Source organism: Phyllostomus hastatus, unplaced genomic scaffold (genome assembly GCF_019186645.2).
Source record: "Phyllostomus hastatus isolate PE091 unplaced genomic scaffold, TTU_PhHast_1.1 phas_scaffold_129, whole genome shotgun sequence".
Lineage (NCBI taxonomy): Eukaryota > Metazoa > Chordata > Mammalia > Chiroptera > Phyllostomidae > Phyllostomus > Phyllostomus hastatus.
The window spans coordinates 8,431,961-8,449,575 of NW_025334009.1; the positions used below are offsets into that span (position 1 = coordinate 8,431,961).

At 60.1% G+C, this 17,615-nt stretch overlaps 1 protein-coding gene across 1 annotated transcript in view; it reads left to right on the plus strand.

Moving 5' to 3' along the window:
- The window catches only part of CCDC13 (coiled-coil domain containing 13), a 38,883-nt gene that overhangs the window by 5,114 nt on the left and 16,154 nt on the right, over positions 1 to 17,615 (plus strand). Inside the window, exons 2-8 of the mRNA XM_045857235.1 lie at positions 2,863 to 3,095; positions 3,877 to 4,025; positions 7,674 to 7,816; positions 9,335 to 9,424; positions 13,205 to 13,321; positions 14,483 to 14,587; positions 16,676 to 16,837. Of these exons, the coding sequence (XP_045713191.1) occupies positions 2,875 to 3,095; positions 3,877 to 4,025; positions 7,674 to 7,816; positions 9,335 to 9,424; positions 13,205 to 13,321; positions 14,483 to 14,587; positions 16,676 to 16,837 (987 nt within the window). The 5' untranslated portion in view covers positions 2,863 to 2,874. The remainder of the gene's footprint in view (positions 1 to 2,862; positions 3,096 to 3,876; positions 4,026 to 7,673; positions 7,817 to 9,334; positions 9,425 to 13,204; positions 13,322 to 14,482; positions 14,588 to 16,675; positions 16,838 to 17,615) is intronic.

The window sequence follows — 17,615 nt, forward strand, 5'->3', positions numbered from 1 at the left end:
CTCGCAGGATGAATTTATTTTTAAACTCTATTAGGTACATTTTCAAATCATGGACTCAGTAAGGTTTTCTTCCGTCTCTAGAGTCCTTTTCAGGTGAAATTCCTCTCATCGGGTCGGCACACTAAGGCTCACAGTCCAAACCCAGCCCCCTGCCCATTTTTTGTAATCAAGCTGCATTGGGCCACAGCCACGCCCACTCCTTTACGCTTTGTCTGCGGTGGCAGAGGGCCGTAGTGCCGCAGAGACCATATGGCCCATAAAGCTGGAAATATTTGCTGTCTGGCCCTTTGCAGAAAGTTTAAGTTGGACTCGACGGAAGTTGAAGCTAATCCGGCTTTTTCTCTGGGAGGTGGAGGAGCAAAGTGACACTGGATGGAACCGGCACTATTAAGGGGAAAACAGGCTGGAAGGAGAGACTGAGGCCAAACCTCCCAAAGCTTTTAATGCCTTTGGACTCGATTGGGGCTAACAAGCATCTACTGAAGCTTTCGGCGTAGGGGCACGGCAGCGTCAGAGCTGTGCTTTGAAGAAAGTAGTTCCTCAATGAAGGCGGGCTGGACTGCAAGAGAGGCGGGAAGAGGGAGGGGGCAGTGGGGTGGCAGGGACTTGTTTCGCAGTCCTGGGGCGGGTCCATCCATCATGCGTTTACCAAGTGTTGATTCCGTGCCTGCGACACGCCAGCAGGGAGCATCGCACAGCGCGGGCCGTTGTGGGGCTGGCGGGGAGGAAGAGAGGCGACCTACCGACAAACATATGCTGTGTCGGGTGAAGCTGAGCGTGATGGAGAAAGATAAAGCCGGGCGAGGGGCGTGAGGTGAGGGTACAAATGCTTTCTGCGATAGAGTGGCGAGAAAGGCCTCTCTGACGCGGTGAGCAAGGTGGGCGTCTGAAGAAAGAACATTCCAGCGAAGGGCAACGGCACGTGCAAATGGCCTGAGGTGGCCAGGAGAACGCTGATGAGAGTGGTGTCAGTGGGGAAGGAAGTACGGGGTCGGATTTGTAGATGTTTATGGAGAATCAACATGATTTATGAGTGATCGGATGGCGGGTGGATGGTGTGACTTGAGTTTGGATTAAGTCAGGGATGCTTAACACTGGCTACACTCGAAAAGCATCTGGGGGGAGTTTTTAAAATTCCATTTTTGGTGCTCTATCATGCTATTTACGTGAAATTCCGAAGTAGACAAACATCCAGAACATGTAAGGAACTCAGTAAGCACTGACCAGTGTGGCTCAGTTGGTTGGGCATCATCCTGCAAAGCCAAAGGTCGCCGGTTTGGTTCCTGGCCAGGGCACACACCTGCATTGCGGATTCAGTCCCTGGTCGGGGCACGGACAAGATCCATGTTTCTCTCCCTCTCTTTCTCCCCCGCTTCCCCTTTCTCTAAAAATGAACAAATGAAATCTTTTTTAAAAAAGGAACTCAGTAAAAAGACAACAACATTTTTAAACGTGCACAAGCACATCACGAAAGACGTGCAGATGGCCAGCGAGCACGTGGAAAGAGGCCCTGCACAGTTTGCCGCCGGGAAAAGGCAAATAAAACCGCACCGAGATGGCGCTGCACGCCTGCTAGAAAAACTGAGTGAGATTCCTAGGGACCCTACGAGGTGTCGGCGAGAATGTGGAGCAGCTGGAATGCTCGTGCGCTGGTGGTGGGCACGTAAACGGGACAGTAACTCTGGAAAGCAATTGAGTGGTTTCTTATAAAACTGTCAGAACTGTACCACGTAACCAGGCATTTCCAACCAGCTAAGTATTTACCTAAGAGAAATGAAAGCATACGTTCGTGCAAAGGCTGTCTCATACATGAATGTTGGTAGCAGCATTGTTCATGGTAGCCCAAAGTGGAAACAGCCCAGGTCTCCAACAACAGGTGAAGAGATGGATAAACTAGGGTGTGTCTACACAATGGATACTACCCAGCAATAAAAAGGAATGAACTAGTGATGCATGCAACGACACGGATACATTTCCAAAAGGCAGTGCTAAGCGAAACAAAACAAAAACACGAAAGACTGCCTACTGTCTGACTCAAGTTGTAGAAAACTCTAGAAAAGGCGGAAGTGCAGTGGTGGAGAGCAGACCAGGCAGGGGAACCGGTTGCAAAGGGGCCCCGAGGAACTTTCTGGTGTGACAGAAATGTTCTATTGTGGTGACGGTGGTTTACACAGGTGCATATACCTGCCAACACTCATTTGCACACCCAAAATTGGTGTACGTTACTGTGTGCAAATGACACTGCAATGGATCAGCGTGATTAAAAAGAAAACAGACAGAACTCTCATCCTCAGTGGCAGAGGTCAGAATAGTGGTTACCTTGGGGGGGGACAATGGACTGGAGAGGGCACCAGGTAGGCTGCACAGGGACAGGTGGTACCCTACACCTTGTCCTGGCGGCCAAGCATATATTAATGTAAAGATTCACTGAACTGTGTAGTCAGGACTTATGCCGTTTACTGCATGTAAACTATACCTCAATTTAAAAGTAGTGACTGAGTCCCATTCCTAGGAATGGGGTTTAATAGGTCCAGGCGTGTGCCCTGGCATTGGTATATTTGAGGAGATCCTAATGTTCAGCTGGAGTCAGCGCCACCGGAGGGGTGCAGTGCTGGGTCTGAGCAATGGGGGTATGTTCCGATGCCCTGCGCAGTTCGGAGGCACCGGAGGGCACTCTGCTCAGCTTTGGCTTTCAGGGCGTTTGAGGTGGGGCTGGGTCTCCTGAGCTTCCACGCAGCCACACGCAGAGCTGAGCGGGAAACTCCAGGGCTGGGGGCTGTGCCCGGGGCTGACTACGCACTGAGCGCTCTTGGAGAACGTGCCCTGTGTGGGGTCTGCTTCAGCTCAGGCTTTTCCCCCCAGTCCCAGAGCAAGATGGCCGCGGATGAAGGCTCGCAGGACACCTTGCGGCTCCAGTTCAAGGCCATGCAGGAGATGCAGCTTAAACGGTTACAGAAGCAGATGGAGAAACAGAAGGAAAAGGAGCTGAGCCTCCGCAGCACAGCCGACGACCCACAGGAGCCCTCAGAGACCTCCGGTGGCCTCAGCCCTCTGCAAGCCGGGGAGCAGAATGCGAAAGACGGCTTCGAGCAGAGGTAAGGGCTGGTTTGATCTCTGCCAGGGGCACCACAGGGAGGTTGGCAGGTGGGGGGGACACGGCTGCCAACAGTCAGTCGGGTGGACCAGGTGCGTGTGTATCAGGCGAGATGCAGGGGTTGCCACAGAGGCTGCTACTGAAGACTCCTGCGTCTGATAGAAGGTCGGCGCTCCTGTGGACAAAATTCCACGTGAAATTAAAAACCATGTAAAGTCCCCTCGAAGCTGGGAAACTCATCAGGGTGTAAGTTGATTCACTTGGATTCTCTTATGTAGTTTCTCATGGAAACAGTGTTTGGGTTTCTGAGAAGCTAATTGGCCACCTTTGGTGGCCGTCGGAAGTCAGTGTCCCAGTCTCACCTGGGGCTGCTCCCCCGTGGCAACGGCCCTTCCCTGACACGGCACATACGCCTGTCTGTCCTGAAGGAGCCCTTGGCGGGGTCCTTGCTGTTTTGCAGTTGGCGGGAAGGTTGTCAAGAGTCCGGAACCTTTTCGGTTTGCTCTAAATTTGACGTCACACAGATGCATGTTGACCTGCACCGGTTGTTAGAAACAGGAGTAGGCACTGACACAGAAGGTTTTGTAGGCTGGTTTGGGGACCAAGGTGTTAGCCTCTGCTCATTGAGGTTTCCCCAGTTCCTCATTCCTGTGTCGTACAGACCAGTTCTTATCACTACCCAGGGCCCCACGGGGTGCAGCGCACCCGGCCCCCGTGGGGAGGCCTGACCCCGGGCCCAGCCCCGTGGGGAGGGGAGGCAGTCATCGGCCTTTGCCTTGCAGGGCGCTTGAAGACGAGGTGGAGCAGCTGCGCGGCCAGCTCCGGGAAACCGCGGATGAGAACGGGCGGCTGTACAAGCTGCTGAAGGAGAGGGACTTCGAAATCAAACACCTCAAGAAGAAAATCGAAGAGGACAGATTTGCCTTCACAGGTAGCTCCCCCCATGGTTGCGACCGTCCCTGCCCTGACTTCCAGGTGCCCCGAAGCCCGGGCCCAGCAGGGCAAGCAGCAGGTTCCGCGGGGCAGGCGCCCAAGTGAGAGTGCCAGGGGCTCACTGTGGCCCAGCCGGTCCGGATGCATCCTGGGAGTGAGGGAGTGGGTGGAGGGAGAGAGCGGGCCGAGGAGGCCCGCATGCCGGGACATGGGAATGGGACAGCAGCTGGGACAGAGGGCCAGCAGTGGGCTTCTGGGCGGTGTTGGTGACTCAGCTAGGACCCCAGACAAGGTCCCACATGGTGTTGGCTGCATGTTCAGGGGGCCAGCAGGGTCCGTTCTGGGCTGGTGCCCTGGCTCCAGCATTGAATGGTGGGTGTGAGAAAGCCCCTGTAGTGATAGGCATTTACTCTGCTTGCATTGCTGCTCCAAAAGGGTGGGCGGGGGGGACAGGGAAGCTAGCTGTTCCCAGGGATTTCCGAGGACCCAGCACAGTCTAGGATGGACCTTGGCCCTTCAAGGCCCGGCTGGACCTTGGCTCTGTTGGTGGAGACCTTGACACCATGGGCCTGGTGGGGACCATGGCTTTGTGGGTTTAAGCTTGACCTTGGCCCTGGGGGTGTGGGCTGGACATTGGCACCATGGTTATGAGCTAGACCTTGGCCCTGTGGATCTGGTGGGGACCTTGGCCTCTGCTCCAGGTATGCCCATTGAGCAATTCCCGGGTGGCTGACTAGTAAACCACAAAGCCAGTTCACCAGTCCCAGAGAGCAGCGGCCTCACCTGGCGTCTGCCAGAGCGCTCCTCCCTGCCTGTGATCTTAAATGCCTTTAAGGGTGGGCACGCCCACCCCGGGGACCATCCCAGATTAAACAGCAAGGGGCTTTGGCATCCTAGAGACCACCCCTCGTGGTCTACTGTGCCTCCCTCCAGGCTTTGGCCTTTTCTGTCTAAAACAAAACACTGAAGCCCACGCTCTGTGTGGTGAGGACAGAAACACACTCAGGGTTCGGATGGGAAGGGGCAGCTTGCCCTCTGGCCAGGCTGCGGAGAGGCTGCCCCGGCTCCAGGGAGAGCAGGAGGCCCTCCGCGCCCAGGAGACCCGGGAGACAGGACGTGGGCCACCCCCTCTCCCCAGCCTGCCCTGCGTCCCCTCTCTCTGCCTGTCCCTGGCCACTCCTGGCCTCACCTGGCTGCCCCCCACCCCCCGCCCACTCTCCCTCAAATCTCCCCTCTTAAATCCAGTTCATACTCTGAGGTCACCATTTCTGATTTCCAGCTCCGCGGTTGGAAGAGAAACGTCTGACTGGCCCAGTTCATGTTTTTAAACGAGGCCACAAGTGCCAGACTGCTGGCCACTGCAGCTGAGAGACTGGTTTTCCTTTGGCGGGATTTTTAGTGAGCATTAGTTTAGTTTGGGTTTTTTTTTTTTAAGATTTTTATGTATTTACTTTTAGAGAGAGGGGAAGGGAGGGAGAAAGAGAGGGAGAGAAACATCAATGTGTGGTTGTCTCTCAAGTACCCCCTGCTGGGGACCTGGCCAGCATCCCAGGCATGTGCCCTGACTGGGAATCGAACCTGCGACCCTTCGATTCACAGGCCAGCACTCAATCCACTGAGCCACACCAGCCAGGGTAATAAATACTTTAGTTTTTTAAACGATATTTCTTTGTACTATTTATTAGTGATTGCTTTGGTGGTTATATACTTCACTTTCACAGTCTACTTAGAATTCCTATTCTGTCACTGCAAGTGGAATGAAGAAACTTTATCCCTCCCCATTCTGCTGCAGCTTCTGTATTTATTATTTCTATACATTGAATATCTCATCAGACAGTCTTATCAAATTCGCTTTCAACCTTGAGACGTATTGTAAAGAACATAAGGAGGCCGAAACAATCCGCCGTATTTACCCAGACACTGAGCATTTCTGAGCTGTCCTCTCACCGCTGGCCCACGGTCGCGGGTGGCAGCTCAAGGGCGGGGCTTGTCTGGAGACAGGGTTGGGCGAGAATCGGAGCAAGTACCCAAAGCATGTTTCCCACTGTCCCCGAGCTCCCCTTCCCGCCCTCAGGATCAGAGAGGGCTCTCCTAGACCCCTTTCTGATGTCGGGTTCCAGGATTTGTACTGGGTCCGAGTCCCGGGAGGAAGACACAGCCCAGAGGACTCAGTGCTGGACCACGCGTACCCCTCGGCCTGGCTCCACACCCCGACCCTCGTCCCGAGCCCTTCCTCCTGCCGGTCCTCATTCTGTTCCGTGGACGGGACGTCAGGTTGCTGGAGGCAGCCGCTCCTCGTTGCCTTACTCGCTGCCGGGCCTGGGCCAGCAGCACAAGCCCGGGCTGAGCTGACCTGCAGACCTTCAAGTACCTTTGTTCATGGTCCACCTCAGTCTGGCTCTGAGGCGCATGACACTCTTAAAAGTAGTCTTAAGAAGCTGTCTCCGCCAAGGACCCAGTGCTGGAGCGTCAGAAGCGCTCAGGGAACTTGCAGACCATCCAGCGAGACCGCCTTTGCGCAGACGGGAAGCTGCCCTCCAGACTGCACAGCCACCCGGTGGCCCCGCGGGGCCCCCCACTGCCTGCCCTCTGTAGCGCCCCACGCCACCCCGTTTCCGTCCCTCCAGCCACCCCTTCCATAGCCTCTGCCCTGGCCACGGCCTTCCGGCTGCTTTCTCGGCACTTCCCTGCCTCCCGGCCTTGCACCTGCTCTCTCCTCCGCCGAGAACGCTCTTCTGCAGGGCTGGTCCCTTGAGTGGTTGGGCCAGGTCCCTGTCCACAGGTCACCGCCTCAGAGAGCCTGTCCCAACCACTCCTGAAGTAGCGTCACCCCCTGGCGCTCGTCCCCTGGCCCGGCGTCGGCCTGTTTCACAGCACTCCCTCCTCCCAGGTGTTGCCAAGTACGTGTTTGTGTTTGCTTTTTATTCTGTCGGTCTTTCCTACTCACCGCGGAATCCCTAACACTGAGAGTGTTCAGCACTCGGTAGAAACTCCGAGAACACATGCGTTTGTATCATTAGGCGTCGCCACAGAATTCCGTGAAGAGGTGACCATGCAACCTCAGTGGCATTCAGCCAGGAGCGTCAATGTGGCTCCCACACCTGGGGGTCTGCAGGGGGTCTGCTGACCTAGGCGGGGCTTGTCCAGGGTGGGCCGGCTCTGTCCCAGGTGCCTCTCCTCCTCTTCCTGGGACCAGCCAGCTATCCCTGTGCAGGGGGCATGCGCAAAAAGGGCGAGTTTTCTTGGCTGCGTCCAGAGTCAGGCAGGCTTGAGGGCCCCAGAGGGCGTTCCCTTCTCACCGGAGGGCACAGCAAAGTTGCCGGGCGCGAGGTGTGGGCACGTGACCCCGTCACTGCGGAGGGCAGGAAGAACTGGCACAACACACTTATCTCCCATAGAATTAAAACTCTGCTTCCCGATTTTATCATTCCCCCGGAACATGCCGCGTCCCCGAGTGGCTGCGTTCTGCTCGCCGGAGTCGGGTCTCAGGGTGCCTCGGTGTGGGGTGACTCTTCCGAGCCCCTGCCCCTCAGCGAGCACCCCATCGCGCAGCCTGAGCTTTGAACACCCTGGCCGTCGGTGGCGTGGCACGAGTTGGCTGTGCTGCCTGCGTTTTTCATTGACCTCGCCATTCTCCTTATTTCAGGGACAGCCGGGGTGGCGGGGGACGTGATCGCCACCAAAATCGTCGAGCTGTCCAAGAAGAACCGGGTGCTGATGGCAGAGTCAGAGGGCGCGAAAACCAGAGCGAAGCAGCTGAGCAAGCGCGTCCAGGAGCTGGAGCAGGAGGTGAACAGCCCCGTCGTTCCCGCTGCTGGAGGGGGCTCGGCACCCGGGCCACTCCTGCAGAAGGGGGAGCCACACCTACGTGCTTCGGGTCCTTCTGAAGGGCTTGTGGGCCAGCATCGGCAACACGTTTCTCAGTCCTTGTCACACCCCGAGAGGGTAAAGTGTGTTGGGAAGTGAGGGGACACAGGTCACGGAGAGGCAGCCCGGCACAGCGGTTAGGACACGGAGCCGGAGCCCAGCTGCCTGGGTGCGGGTCTCAGCTCCATGCCCGACCTGCTTGGGGACTTTGAGCAAGTTGTAAACGCTCCGTGCCTTCGTCTCCCCGGCCTGTCACATGGCAGCACACAGAGCCCTCGCCCGAGGTCTTCTGAGGACTAACCAACACAACACGTAGAACGGGGCCCGGCGTGCAGTGAGCACTGGACACATGTTTGTCGAATGCACGAGCAGGGGTCCTTGCTAATCGGGAGCTGGGGGTCTCACTTCTGTCCGTCTCCCCTTTCTGCCACCCCCCTGCCCTCCCACGGCCGATCCCTAAGCCCTCCAGTCTGGCAAGGGCGCGGCCCAAGCGGTTCCTGGTCCCTTAGCGGTGAGAATGGGAGCCATGGCCAGACAGGACCTACGCTGCCTCTCCTTGTGTGGCTGAGGGAGCCGAGGCTGGGGGAGGCTGAGAGGCGTCTAAGCCGTACCGTGGGTGGTGGTGCCGGATTCCGGGTCCAGCTCTGCTGCTCTCTCTCTGATCCCCGCCTTGGTCGCTGTGCTTGGCATGGAGCTGGGGCTGCGTTTTCTCTAACCCGTCTGCCGAGAACATCTCGGGCTGCGCGCCAGGCCCTGGGGAGACTGTGGGGAACGAAAAGGTCCTGGCCCTTGCCCTCCTGGGAGACAGACCAGCAGCACCCAGGGCCTCTCAGAGGAGGGGCCTGCACGGGGGTCCCAGCAGGACGAGAAGGAGGGGAGGGCTCCCCCCCCCATAGCAGGTGTGAAGGCCGTGAGTGGGGAAGACCTCTGGAAAGGAGACCAGTATGCCTGGAGTGGAACAACATGAGGTCACTGATCTGTGGGGGGTCACCCCCAGCCTCGTTCAGAGCCGGGGGCCTGGCCTTTGTGTGAAGGGCAGTGGGGACACCAGGAAGGGTCTGTTGGCTGTCTGTGTGTGGTGGCGGTCTCGGCCCCCAGGCCTGGGTCCAAGCAGCGGGTTCCTCAGGGTCTCCTCATCCGGAACCTGAAGCCCCTGACTCCTTCGCCCGCCACTCCCAGACCACTGTTGGACCACTGTTGGACACTATCGATGAGGTCGTGGGTGAGCCCCAGGGCTGCTCCGCCATGCGGCCGGGAGGCAGGCAGACAGCCCACCACACCCCCTCCCACCGAACAGTTAGCAAAGGAGGTTCTTCCACTGGTGATCCTAATGTGTGCGGAAAGGTGACCACACACCCAAGGGTGGCACCAGAGCACCTCACCTGGGCACCGCCATCACTGAGCCGAATTAAATACTAAGTGTGAGGTTTGCTTTTTCAGCTGCAGACGGCCCTGGCCAGGCTGCCGGCCAAGGGAGCCACCGATGCAGGAGCCAGGACGCCGAGGGCCCAGGCGGGAGACAGAGCCTTGGTACGAATTCTCCTCTGTGCTGGGGGGTCCGTGAGGCAGCCGCTGGCCCAGGTCTCCCGCTTCCACGGCGTGTAGGGGCCTCTGTCTGGGGTCCCCCCCCTCCCCTGCCCGCCGCACTGGGGAGCCAGTGCTGCTGTCACAGGATCCGCCGCAGGAGAGCTGTCGGGGAGCGGATACCCAGCGAGGACCGCCCCGGCCGAGGCCCGGGAGGGTCTCCCTGTGATTCAGTCCCCAGAGAGGGGGACCAGGAGAGGCCTGAGGACCCTGGGGCCCTAGAATTTCAGGCCCAGGAGGGAGGGCCCGGTTCAGCCGGCTGCCCGCTCTCAGCCCACTGGGGAGAGAGCCGACCTCTACCTTACCCCAGGGACTGGGGGCTCACTGCTGCCCTGTGGACCCCTGCTTTGGGGGGCAGTTTACGTTGTGGCCCCCCGGGGCCAAAGAGTGGAGTGACTGCTGGGAATGGGGGCTCGTTCCCGCAATGCCGCTTTACTCAGCAGCAGTGAACCCAGGACGTGTGAATGGCAGCTCCGTGGAAGCAGGCAGGCTGGCCCCGTGGGCTGCAGGGAGGGGGACGGAGCTCAAACCAGAGAGGAGATAGCTCCAGAGTCTCCAGAACACCCCAGGAGGCCTCCCCAGGGGGTTCCCTGGGAAGCCAGACCGGTGGGTGACCCAGGGGTCCAAGCCTCATGACTCCTCTCCCAGCCCCTCCTCCGCTGCCTACAGCTGGGGACCGAGTGGCTTCGTGCCTGTCGGGAGGAGAACTCCGTCCTCGTGTGCAGTGACGGGACCCTCGGGTGCCGGGGGTGGAGACGCCTTCCAAGGGCCCAAGGGCTCTCGTGTAAACCTGCTCCATGCTGGGGAGGCAGAAGAGGGGCTCCACGCTCAGCAGGGGCTGGCCGGAGTGGTCCGGGCCTTTGCTGGCCCCGGGGTGTGTGCTGGGCACCCCCCGGTTTGTCCAGAGCGCTGAGCACGGCCATGTGCCTGACCCTGACGGGAACCACCCCCAGATGGGAAAGTGCTTGTCCGGGCCCTTGTGGAGCCCTGTGACCCCGAGAATCAGACAGGGCCCCTGTCCAGCAGGGAGCCCCAGAGGAGAGACGAGTGGCCATGTTGAAGGAAGGAGGTGGACAGGGCCTTCCGAGAGAGGCCCGGGCTCCGAGGTCTCGGAGGGAGCAGGCCCCTTGCCTGAGGGGGCTGGGAGGGGGTTCCACAGGGGGGCCTTGCTGGGGATGGGGTGTAAGGGGGGGTCTGCCACCAGGGGAGCCAAGGCTCAGAGGCCGGGAAGCCATCAGCACTTGCATCATGCTCGCTAGCTGGGCGTCAGCTGGGTGACGCCTGCCTCCCTGTGGCCCAGGCCCGGGGGGAGGGAAAGGGGAACAGGAGGCAGAGAGAGCAGCGGCCTTGGGCGGCAGCTGGAGGGGCCCTTCCAGCTTCTCCCACGGCTGCAGGGAGCCTGCCTGGTTTCCGCCAGCAGAGTGGGCGGTGGGCCGCCGGTCTCAATGCATCGGTGCCGTGCGTTTTCTCTGGGCCTCCTCTGATCCGAGAGAGAGCAAAAGCAACGCTCCCCCCTCTGCAGACGGTGCAGGCGGCCCAAGCCACACCGCCAAGGCCTGCAGCCTCACCCCGCATTCCTCCGGCCCCAGAGCTGCGAGCTCATTCCCCTCATTCCCAGGGGAATGGGCAGCCCTCCCCCGCTGGGGCTGCAGGGCCTGGGGCGTGAACGGCGCTGGCCCTGTCTGCTCCCCACAGGCTGGGTTCCGGCTTTGTCCCCAAAGAACCGAGCCGTACCCAAGCCCCCGACAAAGCCTGTGCAATTTCGCTCTGGGTGAAGACAGCTCAGTGGGCGGGGGGAGGGGGGGCGGGGGGCGGGGGGGCGGGGGGCTGGAAGAAGCGTTGGCCCACCCGATGGGCAGCAGAGGGGTAGAGCTGAGCATGCCGGGGGGCCCAGCCCCGACCGAGCACCACTGGGCCCTCAGCCCCTCCACCAGCCCCCCGCTCGAGTCAGGTAGGGCCCTGGCACCGCCCTCTGTCGGAATCTGCCGCACAGCGCCTTGCACGTGTTATCCTATCAACACGCATGGGACCTGGACACTGGGTTTGCACCCCCCACTTTACAGATGAGGAAATGGGGTTCTCGATCCAGGTCTTCTCTGCTTGCTTGTCCCGTGCTCCAAGCAGGCCGACAGCGGGCACACGGGGGGCTGTCATGCACCCTCGAAGCCCCCACATCCCCACCCCACAGGGCCGGTGGGGCTCAGGGCCCGGGGTCTGGCAGGCGGGGCGTTGCCGCCCACTGCAGGGCGGGCTCAAAGCAGCGCCCAAGCAGGCAGGAGACAAGCCCCACAGCAGTGAGGAGGGGCGGCAGACAGCCAGACGGGGGACACGTAAAATGTGGCTTCAAAAAGGGTGCATTTAGGTGTGGTGGAAGTTTCCAGCGTGCAGATTCTGCTCACACTGCAGGTTCTCTGCAGCCGCATGGTGGCGCTGTGGAAGCCGGACAGGGAGGCGTTTCGTACTGTTCCATAGACCAGGACACCTGACGCGGCCAGGCTTTCCAGCCGCGTGTCCGGGTCTCGTCTCCCTGGCCGTGGTTTTCGGCCGGGCTGCCCAGAGCCTTTGGGGCCCACGGAGCGTCCCAGACCCCAGTGACTCAGACCTGCCTGTCTCACTGGCTGCAGTTCTCAGAGAGCCACAGCGGTCCCCACCCTGTTTGACCCCCTGAAGTCCAGCCCACCTGGTGTGTTGGGACAGGAGCAGAGAGTCTCAATGTCATTGTTGGATGGGACGCTCAGCCCACCAACCACCGTTCCCGCTGCCACGGTGCCTGGGCGTCAGCAGCAGCTCACGGGAGTGGCGGGGAGAGTCAGCCGGTGTGGGGGAGGGGCAGGCTCCTGAGCCCCCTGCTGTCGCCCCCACCCAGCCAGCCAGCTGTGTGCCGAGGGCAAGTTGCTTCCCCCTCTCTGAATCTTATTTTCAGCACCTAAGGAGGGGGTTTGAACGGGCTGACCTCGGCACCCCTTTCCCACCAGACTTTCAATTCTCAGGACCTTCTGTTGAAGACAGGAAAATGGGCAGCATTCAAATAGTTTCAATCAGACATCACTTTTTTTTTTAAAATTTCTAAGTTTCAGCAGGCAGAGTTTTCGTGGTGGCTGCAGCTCTGCCGGCCACAGATGGGGCATCTGGGAAGTAAACGGGGTCCTTATTTCTGTCCTGTGAGCTCACTGCCAGGACGGGGAGCCCCAGGCCGGGGCTGCGGGTTCCAGGGGAGGGAGGCCCCGAGTCTGGGGGGTCGAGGCGCTCCTGCCAAGCCGAGGCTGCCGTCTGCAAAGGAACTAGGTCCCTCTTTACCCCGAATAAAGATGGATGCCCTGTGGTGGGGTCGCCGGTCTCCGGGCACAGCAGGGCGTCCACACCCAGGGCGTGTCTGGGAGGTGCAGAGCCTGCGGGTCTCCTCTGTGGCCGCCGCCAGGGTCAGGGGTGTGCACGACACCCAGAACCAAGGGCTCGGCCCCCAGAGTCAGGGCTGCCAGGACCCTCACCCGTCAGGCCCCAACCAGGCACCCCACGTCACGGGAACTCGGCCTCCAGCAGCCTCTGCGTTGCATCTCCAAGGGGCCTCCGGGAGAACCTACCTCCCGGGGGTGCGCGAGGGCTGAATGGGCTGCCCCTCGTCTAACACTTAGCATGGCGCCCAGCGCACGCCGGGGGGAAAACGGGGCCTCAGTCGTTACTACTGCGGAGGCGACGAGTGACTGCTCCCCCGTCTTCCCCAACCAGCCCGAGGCCCCCGAGGTGAAGGTCGCGCAGGACAGGCTGGCGGCCGCCAACTTGAAGATGAGTGACCTACGCAACCAGGTCCAGTCTCTGAGGCAGGAGCTCCGGATGGCCCAGAAGGTAATTCAGAGCCAGACTTCAGGTCTCCTTGGCCGGGGCCGGGCTCGGGACCGGCACGACGGGGACAATGGGCCCCATTCAGGCACTAGAGAGGGCTCGGCCCCGTGAGCATCACCCTGCTCGCTCTGGGTTGAGCTCCAGGGCTAGTGACACCCTTCCACCGGCCCTGGGGACAGACCTTCTGGGCGAGCGGGGTTGCTGGCCGCCCGAGGGGCCCTGCGTTCACGCCCTCGCCACGCCCGCCCAGCTGTGGACCGAGGAGGACAGTGCTGCCCAGCCAGGCAGAGTCCTTAAAATCTTCCTCGTGTCGTGTGTGCGGCGTGCACCCGGACAGATCCCGGGTCTCTCGTTCGTAAGACGCCTTGGACTTGGAAGCCTGGCCGGACCTGCCTCCGGCCCTCTGCCGTCTGTAATATCAGAAAAATGAATAGGCGGTTTGTGTACCAAAGGCCCCTTTCAAAGGAAAATCGTCAGACTTGGGATGCAGGCCCAGCTGGTTCATTATTTATTTGTATTTACACAGTGAATTCTCTGGCGTTTGTCTTTCCGGCTGGAACCACTCAGACCGGCCAAGATTTCCAAAACAGAGCTCTATTGTAGAGACAGGCCCCAGAGACTTGGGGCAGGAGCTCAGGTTTCCGCCGGGCTGCGGAGGGGCCCAGGGCCCCCGCTGAGCGTGCTGTTTCCACCTCCAAGCCCGGAGGCGGGGCCTGAACACCCCCAGCCATCAGCCACGGCGCCGGGCCCCTCTGGAACCGAGCACCCCTGGGTGACATTCAGAGGCCCCCTCCCTTGCTGCCCTCAGCCGTGGCCCCTTGTCCGTGGCTCTTCTCAGAGGGCGAGGCCCGGTGGCAATGCACTTCCTGGAGCCGTCCGGAATGACCCTGAACAAATTCAGGCGGTTCTCATTCCAGAGCACGTCAAGAGCAAGGGGCCCTGCCTAGGCCTTGTGGGCAATTCCTTATCCACTCTGAGCATCGCCAAGAAGTGCTGGGGGTGGGGGGTCTACGCTTCCCCAGGGCCGGCTGCTCTTGAGGCCCGGTCGGCTGGCCTTTGGGGCAGGAAGAAGGTTGGCCGGGCAGGGTCTGGGCTTCCTGGGGGCCTCTGGACAGGGCTCCGGGGCCCTCTCTCCCGGCCTCACTGAAGGCCCCGCCCCTTCAGGTGCTGGCCAGTGAGGTCGGGGAAGATGTGAGCGTCCAGCAGCTTCTGTCCTCACCGGGGACTTGGAGGGGCCGGGCTCAACAAATTCTCATTTTGCAGAGCAAGGTGAGTGAGTCATCACACTCCGGCCCGCCCGGAACTCTGGGGCTTGAAATGCCCCAGAAAGACCCACCCTGGCCCCCAGCGGAACCCAGAGCCCCGAAAGGCCCCCCGCAGGGCCGTTGTCCCACATTCTTCCCCACCCAGCCTGACTTTAATTTGTTACTTAATGAACAAGCATTTACATAACAGTTACCATGTGCCAGGCTCTGGCGCTCAGCGAATGCCGAGGCCTTTGATTTATTTGACTCCAGGCTGTAGTTTTTTTTTCCCCCCGAGTTTATGTAAATTTGCGTGACTAGTGTGCTTTGTAGGCCTTTTCCAGTTTTGTCCAGATGCTTGTAGGCTTTTAAAAGTCTTAATTACCCAATAAAAACTTCGCTTTGTCTCCGTCTTTCTGTTCTGAGCATTTGAAGCCTCCCCAGAGAGAGCCCAGCTGCAGGGACTCTGACCCCTGCTCCCCCCCCTTCACCAGCCGTGTGGCCTCGGGCAGGGGCCTTCCTCTCTCCTGCCTGTGCTACCTCGCCCATGCACAGTGGGTGCGGTGGGATGAGGCCCTGTGTGTGTGTGTGTGTGTGTGTGTGTGTGTGTGAGAAATGCCCAGTGCAGGGCCAGGCACAGGCGGAGGAAGCGCTGCACCCAGGTTAGCTGTGGTTATTTTCCTCATTTTTGCCTTCAAACCAGGGAACACCAGCAGGTGTGTTAACTCCCCAGTTGCCGAACACTGTGCCTTCACCCCAGGGAGTTCAGGGTCATGGCCCCTGGATGGGTGGCCTTTACCCTCAGGGTTTCCTGGGCACGACCTTGAAGCCACCACGGAGGGGCAAAGGTCTCAGCGTGTGGCCTTGGGGTTCAAGAGACCGCAGTGTCAGGCAATTCTCTGCTCGGTGCCTCAGTCTCCTCCCCTGCAACGTGGAGATGATCGCACTGTATTTTTCTTGTGGGCTTTTGAGGGTTCAGTGAAATAACCCTTGTAGAGCACAGTGCTTGGGCACAATAAGCAGTCCACCCATTAATTATCTCTGTTGTTAAATAGTGTGAATACATTGTTAGAAGTAATCCTGTGTTCTTTGATGCTTCATGGAATGACCACACAAGGCCACACGAGGGCGCTGTGGTGTGTTTCCACACACGGCCCCTGACCAGTGGTGAGCCTGGTGAGTTTTGCCCCGGCCCAGGTTTACCCAGCTTGGTTCCATCATGCATGTTGTGTTGACACAGGGACCAGGGTTACAAGGAGTAACCCTAGGAGTTTTCCACTTGAACCCCAACGTGATAAAGCCACCGTTTCATGGGGTGACATCTCCCAGCCCCTTGCAGAGACGAGAGCCTTTGAGAGCCGGACTTGGCACCCAGGGCGTCACCCGGGCCATCTCCGGGTGTCTCGAAGCTGCCTCACCCTAAGTATCCCCCGTAGCACCGGTGCAAAACGCAGGTCCCCGGGTCCTTCCCCTGGAGCTCTGACTTGTTGATCTAAGCTTGGTCATTTCAAGAAGCATCTCGGGGGTTCCCAGGCTCAGACAAGTTCAGGGCACCGAATGTTCCTAACAGCATTATCAGGGTGGACCCTTAGGGCCATTTCACAGGTGAGAGGCCCGAGACTCAGAGAAGTCAAGTAATCTGTGCGGGGTCACACAGCTGGTGAGGCTTTGCACTGGGCCCACGGTCCACACCCACCCTGCCCTGTGCAGCATCTCCCGTCAGCGGCCAGGCACCGGGGCCTCCCGGGGAGCACACCACCTCGTGGGTGGCCTGGCTGTGAGAGCTCTTGCTGGTCCTGAGACCTTCCGTCCTCTCCCTCCCAGCTTCCTGGGGCCTCGCGTCTGCTGCTCAGCCTCAAACCCCTCAGAGGTGGGGGTGATTTCCCCCATTTACTTCGAAGTTTCTCTCTTCCAAGCTAAACCTTTCCAGCTTTACTCGGGATGCCACCCCGGGGTGAGATCCCGCCCCGCCCCGGTCCCTCTCACGAGGGGCTCCCACGTCCGTCTGTCCGGCGGGGTTTCCCGGCACGCCCCAGGGCGGTCCCCCCCACCCCCCCAGCAGTTGAGTCTGACCGCGGACGGCCGGTGGAACAACGCGTCTCACCGCCCTCAGGTTCGGGAGCTTGAGAAACAGTTGGGACAGCCCCAGAGCCGGGCTGTGGGAACAGCCAGTGATGAGCTGTCTGTCTGTCCAGACCCAAGGAAGCTGACGGCACAGGAGAGGAACCTGCTGAGGATCCGCCTCTTGGAGAGGGAGAAACAGGAAGGCTGGGAGGTAACGCGTGCGTGCCCCGGGCCACGTCGGTCAGCTGGGGCAAGTGGGACCCAGAGATCGCGACCGCCCTGGCCAGGACTCGGAGACGCCCCCGAGAGCAGGAGGCACCCCGGGAGTTGGGTCACCTCCCTCTGTGTGTGTTCCTCACATCCTGTCGATTCCACCTTGAGCCTCCTGGTGGGCTCATGAACTTTGGGTGGCCCCATCCTGGCTGCTCTAGAGATGCTGAACCCGACACTTCCACTGTAAAAGGAGAGGGAAAGCGCCCCGATCCCGGGCGTGTGCAAGGGTTAGGCGGCCTTGAAGGAGGAGCGCTCCGGGCTGAGGCAAGAGCTGGCAGGCTGGGACCAGCTCCAGGGCCTGCATCTCCCCAGCTGCACAGACTGGCAGAGCCAAACGCCCCCAGGCTGATCCAGGAAGGGGATGCATCAGCCCTTGTAGCCAAAAGGTGGAGGGGTGGCCTCGCTGCAGGCACAGATGGATCCAGGCAGGGGTGGAGGGGTGGGGTCCACCCCTGGAGGACAGGCCCGGAGGTGGCCAGTAGGGTCCCTCTCATGTCTGACTCTGGCAGAGCAGGGCAGCCGCCTGCACGTTTAAGCGGAGGGGAAGAGTGTCGTCATCCCCTAGGGATGCCCGCTGTGTGCTCAGGCAAGACCTGGGGTTGGGGCCCCAGCTCTGCCGACTTGCCCCATGGCCATCGACAAGTCCCCTCTCCACGTTGGGCCTCCCCATGAGTGGGAGCGAGGGCCCACTGAGCCCCACTGCCCAGGGCCATACT